The sequence below is a fragment of the Nymphalis io genome, chromosome 23, assembly GCF_905147045.1.
Source record: "Nymphalis io chromosome 23, ilAglIoxx1.1, whole genome shotgun sequence".
Lineage (NCBI taxonomy): Eukaryota > Metazoa > Arthropoda > Insecta > Lepidoptera > Nymphalidae > Nymphalis > Nymphalis io.
The window spans coordinates 1,720,185-1,739,575 of NC_065910.1; the positions used below are offsets into that span (position 1 = coordinate 1,720,185).

The 19,391-nt window shown below is 34.3% G+C and overlaps 1 protein-coding gene across 1 annotated transcript; it reads left to right on the forward strand.

The window, feature by feature from the left end:
* Positions 1-16,307: 16,307 nt before the first annotated feature.
* On the forward strand, positions 16,308-18,762 carry LOC126777670 (la-related protein 6). The gene has a single exon (XM_050500793.1). The coding sequence runs from the start codon at positions 16,416-16,418 to the stop codon at positions 17,628-17,630; it is 1,215 nt and encodes a 404-aa protein (XP_050356750.1). The 5' UTR covers positions 16,308-16,415; the 3' UTR covers positions 17,631-18,762.
* The last annotated feature ends 629 nt before the right edge of the window (positions 18,763-19,391 follow it).

Here is a 19,391-nt window from a genome sequence, read left to right on the forward strand (position 1 = left end):
TATTCTTAATTAATAAGAACCCTTGATTAATAAGAAATTGTTCAATTAATAAATATGTGCAGTATATATAGTATTCAGTAGCGTTTAAATTTAAAATTCATTTTCTAAAATAATACAATATCAAATATTAGTGTTCTCACAGTATTTGGAAACACGGTCGTTTTTATTTAAGGAATTTAATTAGAGCGCATTTTATTTGGTCCATTATATATATAAAGAGCCAAATATATAAATAATTATATAAATTTATTCAATCTTTCTAATGTTGACAGACGTCTATACCTTTGCCGAATCTTTCTTATATTTGATCGAGGGTTGTTTGATGTAAAGAGGTTACATGTGATGATATTCTACCGCCAATCATCAATACTTACTCGTAGTATTGTTGTGTTTAAGTTTGAGAGAGCCAGTGTAACAACAGACACAAGGAAAATTATATCTTAGTTTCTAAAGTTGGTGGCGCATTGGCGATGTTCAGGGATGGCCAGTGCCTTAGTATAGGTCACGAGCACCGGTGCGGGTCTCAAATTTGAAACATTCTTATTTTTGCAATTGATTATAAAAAATTTGGAGCATGATAAAAACAATACTCTTATTCAATAACGCGCAACTGATAAATGAAAATGTCATTTGTTGACATATGAACAACATATATGTAAAAAAAATGAATAAAAATTAGTTTCATATTATTGGTAAACATTTTTTTTTACCACCTGTGAAATGCCTTCCCCACCAAAGAGCCGCCTGGTACGGACCGCACCTTAAACCCCTCCCATGATACGGCAGTGGTGACCACTTACCCACATTAATGGCACATTTGCCAGCCTACTTGTTTGAAATAAAAAAAGCGATCAAATAATTCAATATGAGCCGCTGATATCGGACGAAACCGGATGAAATTGTTGGTATATTAGCGATACTTGCTGAACTTCAGTGCAATTTCCTGTACTCCAAGGTCTTCCTACACTGAGTGGGTCTAGGTTAACTAACAGCTTGATATGTGTCATGTGAGGTAAATGGCTTTTATCTGTTTTATGGAACTGTCATGGTCGAAAAACATGTATGGTTTATTGTTATTTTAAATCTTGAAATGCTTAATTTTCTTTTGAAATGTTCATAGGTCTGACTTTACGGATTATAAAGCCGGAGGTTGAGGGTGCTGTTGCTTGTAAACTTTTGTCGGAGTGTTTGTGTATGTGATATTTAATTTAATTTATAATTGATATTATATAAGACGGAATACTATTAAATAAAAAAATAGTAATTTCAAATATACATATTTACCCTTTTTTATCGCTGGAAAAACGCATTACGCGTTTCCCCCACGGGAACAGTCCCCCCACTGTCCACATACCCCCATGTCTAAGGCGCCGAGTGCGCTTCGAACATCGTAATACCCATTGAACACCAGCGGTACCTTTCCCGTGTTAACGAGGTGCGCCACGGGATCGTTTGCACATGCTACCGTGACGCTCTGACGGCCGGTATATATTAACCCTAACCTAAGTGCATAGTGCTGATGCATTTTTGTATATACGTACAAATATTTATTATTATACATATTTGCATGAATATACAAAAATGAAGGTTGTTAATTTTGATTAAATCTAATAATAAACATACGGATAATATATATTCATATTAAAAATACTAATCAATATATTATTGTAGATGTGTGTACACTACATCTACTCTAGAATAAAGTTAGGCAGATAGTGGAAAACAATTTCCATTACCTGAATAAGATTGTAAAACTAAACTACTTCAAAAAGTAGCGTCGACTTCTTCACTCCGTTGTCTAAAGCTTCTCATCTTAATAAAATCAAGGCCTTGATTATAAATTTTTGCTAAATTATATAATTTGAGAAGATCAATTTACCTAATGACCCGTTGCTGTTTAACGGCCCATTAGTAACTCGTTCGAGGTTGAAAAATAAACGCATTGCGATTTTGTTTCTTTATCCGACTTTGCTTAAATATACATATTATATTATAAAATTAAAGAAAAAAATTGCCTCGCACCAAGGTGTATCTAACTGTCACGTTGTACTAGTATTTTACTACGGGACTTTCAGGGCTTATCAGGATTACATTATTATATTTATAACGATACAACGACGACCATAATGCAGGCCGCATTTCCGCGCTGTACGGCAATGGACAATTTCTGTGGCAAGTAGGACCCGGAGCGATTATCAATCGCTCCTTATTTATAATAAGGCTATCTTAGAACTCAAGATCCTCAAGCGTCGGGTCGGGACTATAAAACGTTAAAAATAGTATAGCTATGCTATCGAAAAAATATGGTATGTATTTTTGGAATGTATAAGATGTATCGTAATAACATCTGATTTACGGTTTTTTTTTTTATTTAGGCAGATAGATGATGTTACACCAGATATTTAGTTTCATTCACCCATAAGCACACAATATTGTAAAATGTACTAATTATGTTATATATTTATTAACAAAACTTAGCATCATCTATAACCCAACAAGGGAACTAATACCTTTACAAGAACACAAGCATAAGCGACTACAAGCTTTTAATGACCCGTCTCTTTACTCCTGCAAACTAAAGCAAAACAAATTTTACCACCAATGAATAATTATATTATATAAACTGCACTGCCGGTACAAAAGGTTAAAACCTCCTAGAACTGTTGATGCGCCGGCGACCTTGGGATCTAAGATGATATGTCCTTTGTGCCTGTAAAAATACTGGAAACAACTCTTGGACTTAATTGGACCATTTCTTATTACACACATCATATGTATTATAAAGCCGAAGTGATTGTTTGTTTGCACTAATATAACGAACTATAATTCGATTTGTAAATATGTTTTGCTATGGATGGCCTATTTACTGGGAAATATTATATATATATATATATATATATATATATATATATATATATATAATAAATAACACGCTACCTTGAATGCCCCTTTTGGGTTATCGTATCTCAACTGTCCTCACTTTGATAGTTTTCACCCCGAAATTTCTTAAATAATTTAGAAAACATTCCATTACTAATACATTAAAAAAACCAGACACGATTCTTATTTTTTACTGTCATTACAAATTTTTAATTCGTAATTATCACACTATAAAAAATTTAATTCATTTATTAGCTTTGACATGTAGCGACTTTACGAACATTTTATGTGATTATAGAGTGCAGTGATATTTTTTATTATTCAAATATATTTATTCGATTAAGATCTATAAGTAAGGTCATGTTATTGACCTCAAATTAATATAAATAAAATTCTTTTAATATCACAAACAGCCTGCGGGGAAAAGAGGCAGGACTTATTTATATCAAAAGAATTAAAAAGTACATTACATTTAATACAAGTTTCTTTTAATTTATAGAAGATAGGACAGATGAATTGGGTCGCATATAGGGTTATCCCGTAACAATATTGAATAAAATCACACCGTACAATGCAATCTTAAAATGTCAGAAAGCTATATGCGACTTTGACCACAAACAATTAATACATTTCAAGGATACACATATCAAAATACCTTATCAACTTAAGTCGGTTTTGACGTTTTAGAACGAAGTGAGTTCTTACAGAATAGCGCTGATGATTAAGTGCTGGTACAAATATTATTACAAGTATAAATCATGCCTCGTGTTACTAATAAAAATTATCTCATTTTAAAAAGGGAATATGGAGTTTTACTTTTTGACAATAGAATAGCTGATATGTGAGTGCTATAAACACATACGAAACTACACGAAGTTCAACAAACGTACTTAAAAATAAATATAAAGAAAAATACAATACGAATTTAAAGTCAAATTCTCAAGATGATATATTACAGATTCATATTTTATAATGACGTTGATTGGATTTGCATATCAATTCAATACATCTTTTTTTATGCGGAAAAGGAAACAGCAGAATCGGATGAATAATATTGCAAAGCAATTTTATTCAATACATAAGAGATGCAATCCTCAATTGTAGATTGAAAATATGAGACAATATTCGTTATGGAATTGTTTCAAAGTGTAAACGTAAAATATACATTTAATCAGATGAAGGCTTAATTTTGTGTGCACAGATAATATAGCAAAATATATTTTCACATTTGACTAAGAAAAATGTATGAGCCACTAGAGAAGTGTTTAGCAGTATTGTCTATTCGGTAGAATTATGTATATTCGCTTTGTCAAAACATAAAAATATGGCTTTTTATATTCAGTATTGACCAAGGCAATCTATAAATAATAATTGTATTGGTATAGCTCAATAAAAGCTAATAATTTATATCGGGCTAAAGCGCAATCAATTGTTATTGTAAGATATTTAATCTATTTAACACTACACACTAACAGCCTATGTATGTTCCACTGCTGGGCTAAGGCCTCCTTTCCATTTTTGAGGAGAAGGTTTGGAGCTTATTCCATCACGCTGCTCCAATGCGGGTTGGTGGAATACACATGTGGCAGAATTTCAGTGAAATTAGACCCATGCAGTTCCCTCCTGATGTTTTCCTACACCGTCAAGCACGAGATGAATTATAATCACAAATTAAGCACATGAAAATTCAGTGGTGCTTGCCCGGGCTTGAACCCACGATCATCAGGTTAAGATTCACGCGTTCTTACCACTACGCCATCTCGACTTTAATACACTATAATAAATCTTAAAATTATGATATAACGTTTTTAAAGAATGAAGTGTCTTCTTATTACAAAATATAATTCAGTTATCGTGGACAGTATGATTCTGTCTGATTTATAAATCATTATAGAACCCAATATAAAGGTCTATCACATTCTAGAGTTTTTTATTTATTTTACTAAATTGGCTTGTTTGGTTACTATTCGTGTATTAATTACCTTCAAGCGAGACAAAATATCTTACACATATATCAGTATTCAAGACGATTGGTATGAAGGTCAAGACTGAAGATCTTGGCCGCGTGTGACTTTGGGCTCATCAAAACTGCGCACGAGTACCTATGTGTCATCGTTGGAATTCCTTCTGTTTAGATTTCACAAACGGAAGGAGGTAAACATGCTTTTAATGTGACATGTGCATGTACGTTGTGTTTAATAGTGTTGTTGTTTTATGACAATGTGATAGGCTGAATATATACTTTAGAGTAATAACTTTTTATATGCCATAGTGTTTTATTGCTTTATGGAAAAAAACACTTTTATTTCACACAAAAAAATTAAATTCACGCTTTTCACGTCAATTTTGCAGTTGCCCGTTACAAAAAACAAACATCTCCAGATTTATTAGTATAGTTTTGAATCTAAATTCTCAAGTCCGTTTTTTGGAAGTAACATCTCTCGTAACACCTTAATAAAAACTTTTTAAATTTAGACATTAGTCAATTGAATAATTATTTATTAACATTAGAATTATTTACATTGAGTCCTTAAGTATATATCATAAAAGCTATTGTACAAATTATTACCGCGTGAAATAGTGGCAAGATTGCTAGCAGCATTTTCTCTTTGAATCGCAATCTCGATCCTCTGGGTGAAAAATGCACCAGCTCTCCTGTCAACAGTAGAGGCAATAAGACGATGTGTTATATTTTTTGATAATACACCAAGGACTATTAAGAATATTTTAACAATTAAAATTAATTACCGTTAAGTAACTTAACGGTGAAGGAAAACATCGTGAGGAAACCTGCATGTGTCTAATTTCACTGAAGTTCTGCCACATGTGAATTCTACCAACCCGCATTGGAGCAGCGTGGTGGAATAAGCTCCAAACCTTCTCCTCAAAAAGAGGAGAGGAGGCCTTTAGCCCAGCAGTGGGATTCACAGGCTGTTACGGTACGGTACGGTAATTTTTTTATAGTATTTGTAGCGGACAAGCATATGGGCCACCTGATGGTAAGTGGTCACCAATTGAGAACTAAGATGTTATAGTCCTGTAATTACGCTAGCTCACTCACCCTTTTAACCGGAACACAACAATACCAAGTACGTAGTAGTAGTTTTGCGGTATAATACCTGATGAGTGGGTGGTACCTATCCAGACGAGCTTGCATAAAGCCCTACTACTATCATTTCTTTAAGCCAAAAAAATATTATATAAATAAATTCAGCCTAATGATTAAAAAAAAAGAAGTAATGTAATACTGTATTGTATTTAGACGTTATTATTTTTTACCATTACTTATGGTATTTATAATAATTAAGATACGAAGGTTTTATATGTGATGATTAGTACATAGATAAAAATGTAAATAGTAAAGGTATTTTACGGATTCGATGATTCTAGTATCATCTATTAATTTTAATCAACATCTTATTTTAGTTGCAGTTTTTTTTACTTTGATCATAAAAGAATGACCTATTTTGTAAACATACATATACTATATATAAATGCAAATTAAGAGGGTCACAAAATGTATAAAAATTAATTTAAAACATTGCCGCTTATATTGAAATGATTCGATCTTGAAAACCACTGAAACGACTTTGTTCTTCATAGTCTTAATCCTGACAATCCATTGGATATTCTAATATAAAGGTTAAAAATGTTTCATATGAAAGTATTAACAAACGTAACGTAACTGTACTTTATCAAGACCCGTTTCAGTCATTCGCTTATCCTCATTCCATTTATTTGCGTTTAGTGGAATGCGTTTTATAGCTCCTGTCCATCTTTCATCTCCAGCCATATCTTCAGTTGATCTGTTCTTGCACATGTCATACCCACAGTCCCCTTCCCCTTGCCTTACAAAACATCTAGTCTTCTCTGGAGTTTTTTGCCTTTTATCTGTCACTATAGCTGCGAAATAATCCAAACAACCCGAATCATATTTACTTAATAGTTTTTACAATTTAAGTTTTATTATTATTATAATTTTTATCTTATAGGTAGGTGGACGAACATATGGACCACCAAATGGTAAGTCACCAACGCCCATAGACATTGGCACTGTAAGAAACGTTAACCATCGCTTAAATCGCTAATGCGCCACCAACCTTGGGAACTAAGATGCTATGTCCCTTATGCCTGTAATTACACTGGCTCACTCACCCCTCAAACCGGAACACAACAATGTCAAGTACTGCTGTTTTGCGGTAGAATATCTGATAATTGGGCGGTACCTACCCAGACGAGCTTGTACAGAGCTTGCACGATGGTAGGCATCATAGTTTTCTCTTTTAGACGAAAAAGAGACTAACATCTTGATGGTCTTCTGACGTAAGTGGTCTCCTCTGCTTATAAGTATTGTCAAGGCTATTATGCCTACATCATTAATACGATACCTAATGGGATTGTGTTAATCAGCTTTTTTAATCCCTGGTGTCTGTATAATGTTTCATGTTTAAAATATATTAATTCTTTTCCTTTTAATAAGAATCTTTTTATACAACCAGTTGAATGTGATAATTAAAAATTCCGATATAAATGCGTTGAAATTATAATATTGATGCTATATATAAAAGTATTTTAAGCTATACAATTAATGACATAAGATGTATTTTTGTATGCAAGCCATTACGAACGTCGGGTACTAAAAATATCATATCACAATACATGCAGTCTGAACCTTGAAAACTAAATGATGTTCATTCGCTTACAATTTTTTTTTTAATATGGACATTCTCATAATCATATAAAACCTTACATCAATATAAGAAGATGTACGTAATAAACACAGAATTAAAATTTCTTATATGCTTTCAAAATCTTATATTTTTTCCTTGAGTTTGGGAAGGTTACAACGCAGTGTGATATAAAGCAATGAAGACTACATAGCAACACTCCATAAAGGCTAAACATTATTCGTTCCTTAAGACTTAAAAAATGTCAATTTTGTATTATTATTCTGCAATTCTGCAAAAAGTCACAGATAAAATAGAAGATTCTTTGATAGGCTGAATGAGCTCAGTGACAAAATGGCGTGTCTGACTATTTTTAAAAACGTCAATTAATTGCCAATAAGGCATACTTGAGTGACTTTTTAATTGGACTATTCAATTATAATCAACCATAAACTGTACTGAATACTATGTGCGATCGAGACAAAAGATTCGATTTCTCTTTCTCTAAGGCTAATTTCACGGCGTTATTCGAAATCAATCTGTCTGAGATTCGATATTGCCTAAGATGACCTACATTTTCATCTGTTTTGTTTATTTTGATGATATTTTTTTCAATGACAATTAAAATTACATTAAGTTATTCTTAAATCTAGATTTGTATATGATTTTTTAATACTACGCGTCAGTTGGATTTATTTTTTGGATTATGTTTTGCCTTGAATAGCAAATGCTCTCACTTCAGCCTGAGAGTTGTTGATGTCGAAGACTTTTAGTAATTGGAATCTATATAATCTCGGCGACATCGTTTGATCTTTGCTTGGCACGTATTTTGAGACTTTTAAGATGTAATTCAAGATTATATCTTAGTCTTCAGTGAGATTAATAATGCAAAATCCGCTTGATATTATATGGAAAGTAAATACTTCTGAATTAATCGCGATGGCTTTCATCAAAAATTACTAAGGCTGTTTGATTTTAACAGAAGAGAGACAGCTCTTGACGTAGATTTTTTTATATCATAGGTCGGTGTCCTCTAGAAAAAGATTTAAATTTTTAATTTGTAGTGCCCTATTTATGGGTGAAGTAAAACCCATATAAAAACAAATGATCCATTTGATCGTGTAAGCCACAAAAAATATTTAAAAAGGGAATATGATGTCACAATGCGTATAAGTGAACAATACGAGCCTAGACAATAATTTACGTATACCACTTGTGACGTAAACTTTCGCCCACGGCATACAATCTTATTAAAATATTTCGGGTCGACAAATAAGTGGGTTACATAACAAAGTATGGCTTCGGAAGACTTACACATTTGTTTCATAATATTCAAAAAATTTAAAAAGTATTATATATTCTGTGGTTTGTCTTCAGATAAAAGTTATACATAATCTAGTTGTGAAATCATTTGATTTCCTCATCATTGGCATAATCAGATATATCTTAAAGAATCACGTACAAAATTATTATATATCTCGTTTCCGACCCAAAGCTTTAAATATAGTTTGCACATTCCATCAATCTTTTAAGCAGTTTTTCATTAATTCCAAATAATAAATAAAAAACAAAACTCTATAATATGAGCATAATCAGTCGTAAAACATCTTTTGTATTCCAAAACATTAAAAAAATCTCGTAGAACATATTTGGTTATATCATAAACAATAACTTTTTTTAATTTCTGCTTCTGTCATGCATAAATCTATTGTATTGTAAAACGCGTACAATACAAATCTAAGGTTAAATCACGTAATCTAAAGTTAAATAAACTGTTCTTAGTCGATACGCTCTTGGCTGAGCGGTCGTAGTCGTCATGAAGTAGTTAGTGGCTGATGCTATTCTCTTCAGGATGTTACGCTATCTTTCTCTGTCTGCTGTCATTCTAATACACTTAAGCAATGGTTCGCAATCCGCAGATCTGCTTTGGTCAATCCATCGCATAAGCGCCCGACTGCAAGGTCTGATGTCTTCAACTCTGCTTTGAAAGGCAATGCGTTCAATGGAGTGAATAAGCCGTAAAAATAGTATTATTGAGTATTTTCGTTTAAGAAGTCTCAAGCACATATGTCATACCGTAAATGACCTAAAATTCGCCATAGACAATTCACCGTTGATGTTAGTTAAATTAAATATTTTGCTGTGTATATAATGTACATTATAACGAGCCCGTACCAAAACAACGCTAATTGCTTATTTTGGTTTCATAATTGGCAACATCTTTGTTATTAGTAACACATCAATATGCTTAAAGAATATTTAGAATACTGGTCATATAAATATTTTCGAAATTCGCAATTTTTTTTGGAAATAAGACCAAATTCTAATGTTATTATCTATTCTTATGAATTTATCGTATTGAAGTTAAAAAAATAATGTAAAAAGAAAGAAGGACCTAATCAAGCCTTTGAATATTATTTAATTTCAACAAAAATAAAATGTAGCATCCGCAACTTCCAAATGAACTTGATCTCTGACCCTTGCCAATTGCCAAGGGAACATTGGTAAAGTATTTTTAGAAATGTTTACTTACATATATCATTGTCAGAGTTTGAGCTATGATATGACATTTTATATAAAAAAAAAACATATGAGTAATATAATTTAACACTGGGCAATAAAACCTTTTTCTTTTCATTATACATTGAGAGTGAAAAATGAACAATTATTAAAAACTAACTTGTTAAGAAAATGTTTTATTATCATATGATTATTATATTATTATATGATTTATTATACGTTCTATACAAAATCAGCTAAAGATAATTAATTTGTAGGTAGGATACATGCGAAAATAATATCTATAATTTAATTTAAAGAAAAGTATTAAAACAAATACATACGTATCATAAAAGTTTCTTGTAATTTATAATAAAAAATTACAATAAATTTAAAATAGTTAATAGTATTTAATAAATCAATATATTGTTAAATAAATAGCGAACAAAGTTAGAAAGTAACAAAAATGGGGTTGTGCTATAAACGGCTAATACTAATCTAATTAGTGATGTTACTTAACACTCAGTGGGTGACTATACGATAATCTTATTAACATTAGAACCGGGATAACGCTTCTGTTCCGATTCTCTTTCCGATTATAAAAAATAGTAGCAAAATAGTAGCAGCCTGTGAATGTCCCACTGCTGGGCTAAAGGCCTGCTCTCCTCATTTTGAGGAGAAGGTTTGGAGCTTATTCCACCACGCTGCTCCAATGCGGGTTGGTAGAATACACATGTGGCAGAATTTCAGTGAAATTAGACACATGCAGGTTTCCTCACGATGTTTTCCTTCACCGTCAAGCACGAGATGAAATATAGACACAAATTAAGCACATGAAAATTCAGTGGTGCTTGCCCGGGTTTGAACCCACGATCATCGGTTAAGATTCACGCGTTCTGACCACTAGGCCATCTCGGCTTTTTTAAAAGGGGTCCTGCTCTCCTCGGTAAGTCGTAAATACGTGTAATGACGTAGGTACGTCATGAGGTGAATTCGACTTTGACTAAATCAAAAGCAAAATGAAGAATAATATTAAGAATAGGTCTTAATCTAACAATTGCCTATTAACAGATAACCACGGCATACATAGACAGTTGCACTGAAAGATAATGTAAATTGGAGTACTCACTTTAGTTTCTGAGAACAATTTGACGAAATAATGGTTGAATACCACTTATTAACATAAGTAACCTCTGAACTAATTTAATGTCAGAGATTTAAATTTTGCAATCTTATATGAATATATGTTAGTAATTATATTTATTCAATATTCTATTTATAGAAGAATAAAATATATTTCGACTTAAAAGTGTAGAATGGTACTTGTTACAACAACATCCTTGTTGGGATATTTATTTTAAATATTGTGACGATTTATGATTTAATATATTTAAAAGCTTTTATTCAAATTCGAATGCAACTGTTGTTAGTATGTGTAGTACATATAGATGATATACCCGTTTTTTATGGTATAGGTAGGCTGTCGGGCAAATGGACCACCTGATATTAAATGGTAACCACCGCTCATAGACATTTTCATTATGTAACACCTTCAGTTCTAGACCTTATTTGGAATAATCGCCCAACCTCCGTCTTGCCCCCATCCCCCTACAATGCGGGTGCCTTAAAACAAGAGTGAATCGTCATATTCTAGGCAAGCTCTACCTTAAGTTTGTCATCACTTTTCAGTACGTGTGATAAAAGTCAAGTCAAATAATAACACCCTGGGAGATTATTCACACACGGCCATCTGATTCCAAAACTAAGCAGAGCTTGTACTATGGACACCAGACAACTGATATACTACATATACTACTTTTGTTTTGTACAAATACATGCTTATATAGAAAATTACACCCAGACTCACGACAAACAGACATGTTGACATCAAATGTCTGTCCTGGGTGGGAATCGAACCCACAACCTTCGGCGTGAAAGGCAAGTATCTACCAACCACGCTAACCGGCCCGTCAATGCTTTAGTATGTTGATTTAACGGATTTTTGAATTGTTATTTATATTGTTAATATAAGATTTGATATTAATATTAGAAATATCAGTTTTTAAATAAATAGGTATATTTTTTAGTATAATTGTGTTATTTCTTAACTTGAGTTCTCAGGTCACTCTCGATCTCCACTACTACAATATTAATTACAATAAACTAAAATCTTAACCTATTTTTATAAATAAAAATGAATGTTTGTCCTACGTATTCCTAAGCCGAAAGCGTTCCTAGTCTAAGAAAAACAACATTTGTTTCTTTATGTTTGTCCTTTAAAATAAACATTTTGTGTAGATTCTTATTACCTGGTAAATAATATTACTTAATGAAAATTTGTCTATATTATTATTACAATCTTCATCCTTTTTGTAGAATTCCTAATACTTCTAAATGGCAGGCTGGGTGCAGCAGGATATCGTTGCTTAAGAAACAGCGTTAGTGGTTTGGGAAGAGAACGACAGCCTATTTAGAGCGTTCTCGGAATTCGAAAGCATCTTAATGATTACCGTTATTTTTTTTCTCGCAGTGGAAACCTTCAGAAAGGTACCCGGGTCCTATGGGGGTGGAACCGGGTTATGTGGGATTCTTACACACTAAAACCACTGCGATGGCCGTCCTCAGCACGGATCGGAGAGGCTGCGGGATCGTGTTGATATAACGCATCCGCGGCCTTTCCCGTGCTTTGCTCCACTCGTGGCTCGGCGGAGCTCTCATCAGGGGGCGAATCTCGCCCCCCCGCACTCCTCGCTAGTGCGTACGGCAGCGTGAGGCTATCACGGCTGCCGTCCTCCACAGAGTCGTCTGAAATAGGACACGTGAGGCCCCCACCTCACGCTTCCACGGCCCCAGGGTTACGCCCTATCTTTTAAGCCTCGGGCGTCTGGGCTATGGGAGGGCTGAGACGACGCCGTCGTTGTCTCCGCCGAGCAGGATCGGCCCTTTCCCGTTCCCGCTCCGCTGTCTCCTTCTGAACCATGACGGTCTCACAGAAGGAGGCTACGGCCCTCCACGCCGATTCCCTGCGAAGCATCGCCGACACGATTGCTCGCAGGGACAGCTCTTGTCCGACTTCACGGACCGGGATCTCCCTCTCCGCACTCCACGCGGGGCACACCTCCAACGTATGCTGAGCGGTGTCCCGGTCCGCGCCACAGTTGTCACCACTGTGGCGCGGACCCACGGACATCGCCGTCGATTCGCGTCCGATCTTACACAGGTATTCTCCAAAAAAACCGTGACCGGTCATTACCTGCGTAAGTCGGAAGGTGACTCGTCGCTTTCATCTCATCCAGGCTTCGAAGGCTGGCAGGATCGCTCCAACGACGCGTTTGCGTGCGTACCGTTCTTCACAGAGACGGTCGCGTCACGTCGCAAGAGACCTCCGGTGTTCCAGCCGCTTCAACGCCTCGACCGATCTTAATGATTGCCAACCTTAAGGAGACGGTTCATTACGAGGGAAATGTTGTGTACAATTCTTTCAAGGTCATTCATAGCTGGAATACTTATAACAAAATGTTCTATTGAGACGTAAAATTCTTTATACGTTATTCTTCTAAGACGGACATAAGAATTAATAGCGGTGCTATGTTTGGTGTGCTTCTGAACCTTTTTAGTCTCACTTGATGTTAATTTTCTTGGTTAAAACGTAAAACACAGACCCTCAGATATATAAACCTGCGACGATGCAACCACTTTCTCAATCTGTAAGTCCGAGTACTCAAAACAACGCTATGAAGGATCAGAATACCAAAGACCTTAAAGATATACTGACGTTTTTGAGAAGCTAGCTTTAAACTAAGGGGCATGAATTAGGATTCCTAATTCAAAAAAAGCAATATATATTTTTTATCTAGTTTATTTGTATCTATCGTAAATAAATAAATCAATTAGGATTTGGCAAATCGTTGATAATTTAGGAGATTTTGTTTTAAATACTAAGAAAGCCAAAAAAAAGCGCCAAAAATATTCGAAATCCAACAAAACAACATTTTATTTTATTTAAATTAAATTATTTTTAACGAACTTTAAACATGGTATTTAACATTTTCAACACTTTCCGTTTTTAAATTGAATTCCTTTAAAAGATTGTAAATGAAATGTATTATGTAATATATCATATTGTTGCATTTCAAATGTTTTTATATGTGCATAAAGAAAGTTTTATGAAAGCGTATTAGTCATCGAAATCATAATACACTTAACAACACTTTAAGAATAAGATTATAATCTTATTACAATTTAAGGAGTTAATATTATTTAACAAATATTTGTAATATCGTGTGATTCAAAATATGCCAAGGTTTATATTATCAAAAGCTTTTTTCTTTTTCTCAATCATTTGTTAATAAAACAGAAATTTAATTAAAAAAAAGAGAAATGCATTAAAACGTCGAATCTTGTTAAAAAGTATATTTAATCATATACGGCCTTTTCCAATGTTTATGAAACATGTTAATACTATATTAACCTTTTTTCTGATTGCCAGACATTACAGTCTAAGAATTACGATAGCATTCCTGTGTGAAGCCCTAAAACTTCCATGACTCTTTTAACTTGTATTTCTAACGCGTTTTATTTGCATACTGTGATGATTTATTTTTACTAAAACTTGTGAAATGTTTAATGATTTAATTTAAAATTTTCAATGTTAGTTTTAATTTTATTTAGTAATTAACGTAAGAAAGTTATTGAGATTTTAAATTAAAAAAAAAACAAAACAAATTAACGTCATCAATTTTTTTTTCTTAAAGCGGTGTCATGATTATACAGATTAATTCGCCAATTAAATAAGAATGAGAATACACGAAGGACAACCTCCTTCGTCATCTTCGATGACATTTAAATTTTAGTAACAAGCTATTTAAAAAAAATTATAATTGCTTAATAATAAAAAAAACATTATGTAAATTCAACTCGATATTAGGTTAGCATTAAATTAGTACATTATTATAAATAATTATTATAAAGATCTAGATAAATCTGTAAGAAATGTACCCGTTTTAATTGATATCTAATGTAAGCAAAAAGTATTTTTTATTGTCAGTAATTAAAACACTTGGCACAATCAATCCTCAGTAACAGAGAAAAATTATGTTTCAAAACATGCAAACGAATAATAATAACAGTACTATTCTTTCTTTTTAAATAATTATCTTTGTTTGTTTGTATGTCATGAAAAATTATTATTAAATATTAAAAACTTACGTGTCTATTCTACACGTGTACGTATTTATATAAAACAAAAATACCTGACAAATATATTAACAATACAATATAGATTGTTTCTAAGAATTTCAGGCGCTATATTGTATACAGATTAAAAATATATTTTTTTTTTAATTAAGAGCCAAAATTTATTTAATGCCTTTAAACCTACATATTTAATCTACCATTCTTATTCGAGTAAAGAACCATAAAAACAACGGGAAAATTAAAATTATAATACGCGTATTAGATTAATTTAATTTCATACTGTATTTTTTTTGTCATTGACAGCAGTATGCTTTTTTTAGCAAATATCAGCCTTAAACAGCCAGTATTTACGCATTACTAAGTAGCAAGTATACGTTCTGTTGATGTGTTAGGGCGTGGTAGAGGTTACCAATCAACCAGTTAAACTGCTATTGTCTTAAGATATTCGTCTGATAAAAAAATCTTCGACCTACATATTGTTTTATGCAAATAAACTGAGTCGGTTATAATCTGTTTTATTTATTCAGACAGTTTGATTTTTACTTTCAACACGAACTATTTATTCTATGATAAGAGAGTTTATTTGTAATTACTTTTAAACTGATGCAATCCGAGACTCTAAATAAATAATAATAAGAGCATCACTTCAAATTACTGGTTAGTATTAATATTATTGGTAAGCTATAATAATTACTCAAATAAAAATAAAAAATTTATGATATATTCTTGTTCGCTAAATTAATCGGAAATTCAATCATTATACAAATATGCTCTGTTTCACAAAACAATTAGTATTATTTGTTACTCTGAACGCGTTTTATTATCGTGCTAACATAGATTCAACGTAACATCGCGTGTTATATCAATTATTCATATCTATGCAAAAATAGTACTGTGCGTGCGACCGCGGCCAATTGTAACTCGACCACAGAATAGTCTTTTGTGGTCTGAACAACATGCTATTAATCGGCCGACACATGTTAAGTAATTAACGTAAAGCGTCTCGTAGTCTGCAATGTCATCTCGCTCGCCGTTTCCGAACGCCTTTTACCGCACATCCCCCCGATATTATAAAACAGTCAGCAGCGCGCCGCGCGCCCGCAGTTGAACCGCGCTACTGAGCGAGTCGCACGCTCCTGTTATGCTAAAGTGGTAATCCCACGCGCTACAAACATGGAGGGGACCCCTCCCAGCCAGGTCATGCCCGAGCCCGATGAGGGTATCGCTACCGACCGACGCCCATCCACCGACGATCATGCTGACCTATCTGACACCGCCTCCGAAACCGGGTCCGGTGGAGGAAAAGATTCTGGCTGCGAAGTTGCTCCCGACCCTCAAGAACCCCCATACGCTCCACCAGATGAGGATTTAGCTAACCGTATTGTATCTCAAGTGGAATTCTATTTCTCGGACGCTAACATCACTAAGGATGCCTTCCTTCTTAAACATGTGCGTCGCAACAAGGAAGGGTACGTCTCTCTCAAGCTCATCTCTAGCTTCAAACGAGTCAAGCATCTGACTAAGGATTGGCGAGTGGTAGCTGAGGCATTAAAAAGATCGACTAAGTTGGAAATTAATGAACCAGGAACGAAGCTTCGCCGGATTGAACCACTCCCGGCTTACGACGAAACTACGCCTTCCAGGACTGTTGTGGCAGTTAGAATGCCGATAGATCGACCTTCAGTCGAAAATGTATCAAGGCTGTTTGCAAGTTGTGGTGAAATTGCACTAGTTCGGGTGCTTCGGCCTGGTAATCCGGTTCCTGCTGATGTCCGTCAATTTTTGAATAAAAATCCTAGTTTGGTGAACTGTGTATGTGCTTTGGTAGAATTTACTGAGTCAGAAGCTGCAAGAAGTGCCCTACGTCTTCAAAGTTCTGATGAAGAGGGTATGCGAGTATACGAATTAAATGGCGTCCCTCGAGAACCGAAGCGGAAAGCACCGGTTCGTCGCCCAACACCCCGACGTCACGAGTGCGAATACTCATCGTGTTGTAGCGGTTCGGAAGCCGAGTACGATTACAGATACAGCACACCGTTCTACAGAAGAAACTCAAGTGGATTCTTTGCACCACGCTCGCCTGAAATTCAAACATGGGTACCACGTAGAACCTCAACATGCAGTCATAGTTCCGATTCCGGAGTTTCCTTCTTTTGTGGATCGAGAAGAGCATCGCAAGCAAGTACAGGAAGTGGTAGTAGTGCTGAAGGTTGGTTGGCGCGGAGGCTGTCTGGCTGTTCGCTCACTGGCACAGAATGTGGCGGAAGGAGGCTGTCCTTTACCCCGCGATTTGAGCCCCGCACCCCTGTCGTTCCGGATGGCACACGAGGCTTCCACGCTGCCGCTCGCCAACGCAGAATCTCGGACCTCGCGTTGTATTCTCGCTAGAAAGCGCCCGCCAACCGTGACACCTTTCTAATAACGTTGGGTAACCACCTTTCACGTTCTGGCCACTTGGTTTTTATTCTACGAGGAAGCGTTTCGTGTTCGCGTGTTAGGTTCTAAGTTTATTATAAAAGAATGCTTGTAGAGAGTTGGTATGATGGAATGCATAACTGGTAATAAAGTTACCTAGTTTTAAAGTCGACTATTGTTTAGTTGACGATTGTGATCGAAGCTCATTTAGACTAGTTGTTAATTTGTAAAAGTTTTTATTCGTAATTTATTAGTATTTAGGAATTATTTATTGTACCGCGTATTTATTGCGGGTAGGGCGTGCGCTGTGGACGAGTTTTCATCCGAGTGTCAGAGTTGTGAGCACAAAACTCAATAAACAAAATCGACATCGTAACGATTGTAGACTCGACATCTGGAATGTTAAGTTGGAGGAGATCGGAGACGACAGAGCGTGGAGCAAGTTGCGTAAATGGGATTGCGATTTATATAGATGCCCATTCCATATTTACATAACATCTGAGATAAACAGTTATCTATGCAATTTGCTCGCACTCGACCGTTGGATTCGTGCAAATGAAATGCCACAATGCGCGACGGAAGCATCCGTCCCTTTAAACTTTTATTAGTATAAACTAATTAATAAGATAATTTAAGTCAGTCGCGCCATGTCATGATATGTTATTTAAGATTTTTTAATGTTAGATTATAAGTTGTTGTGATTTTTATTGTATAATTGCGTAAAAGTGAGAGGTATGTCATCTATTTAGAACGATGATTTGTTTTATGGCTAACATTCAAATCACGCTCGACTTTAGTGATACAAATCAAATCAATTACTTCTGGCTTGTTTCTTACTTGTATATAGTAAGCTAATCAAAAAAGCTCGTATGCATTCGGAACTGGTGGCCATTATAAATATTGGTCTTTTGGTTGTTTTATCTCACAGCGACTTGTTACGTTGCGTTGACGAGCTTGCGTTTCTTTTTATATTTATTTCATTTATTTAAGAGGGGATTCGTTTTTAAATAACAGCACAATAATGTCTCCAAGTGTTTAACTCGTTTGCGATCCTCCTCGCCTTGTAACATTAATGATTTTTTTTAAAATATAAGTTTTTGAGAGATCTTTTGTTTTTCTTTTAATTTTGTACGACCTTCGTGATGGAAAGTAGGTTCTTTTTCGACCCCAGTTCACCTTGACGGATCGATTCTCACGCTGTGACAGATAACTGTTGCTTCACAGGTTAAAAACTCTTTTGAGGTGAGTACTTATTCTCGTTATAATTAATCATGCGCAAACACAATCGTTACTCAGCTTAAGTGTTATATTTGCTATTTATTAAGTAAGGATATTTTTTATTATTATCCTTTCTCGATTAGTTTTTAATAATAGATAAAAACGCAACATTGTAGATCGATGCAAAAAATTTACATTTCATTTGTAAATCCATATTTCGTTATCGGTTTTTTTTTAATTAATTATCAAGTAAACCTAAATATGAAATTGGATAAAAAAGCTATTTTTAATTACTATTGCTGTAAATACGGAAATCTTGCTAATTATCTTGTTTACGGAAAGATCTTAGTGATGATTTAGTTTTTTGGTTTGTAATTACAAATTATTATCGTAAACAAAATCTTGCTTTTATTATCATGCACATTGTCGTATGTCGGAATAATACACGCGGGAAATAACCTTAACATCAGCTTTTAAGTATTTAATTTATTAATTAACTGTTGTAGTTTACTACAA

What these genes read in the sequence shown, in the direction of transcription:
- LOC126777670 (XM_050500793.1), top strand. Translation starts at nt 16,416, where the DNA reads ATGGAGGGGACCCCTCCCAGCCAGGTCATGCCCGAGCCCGATGAGGGT.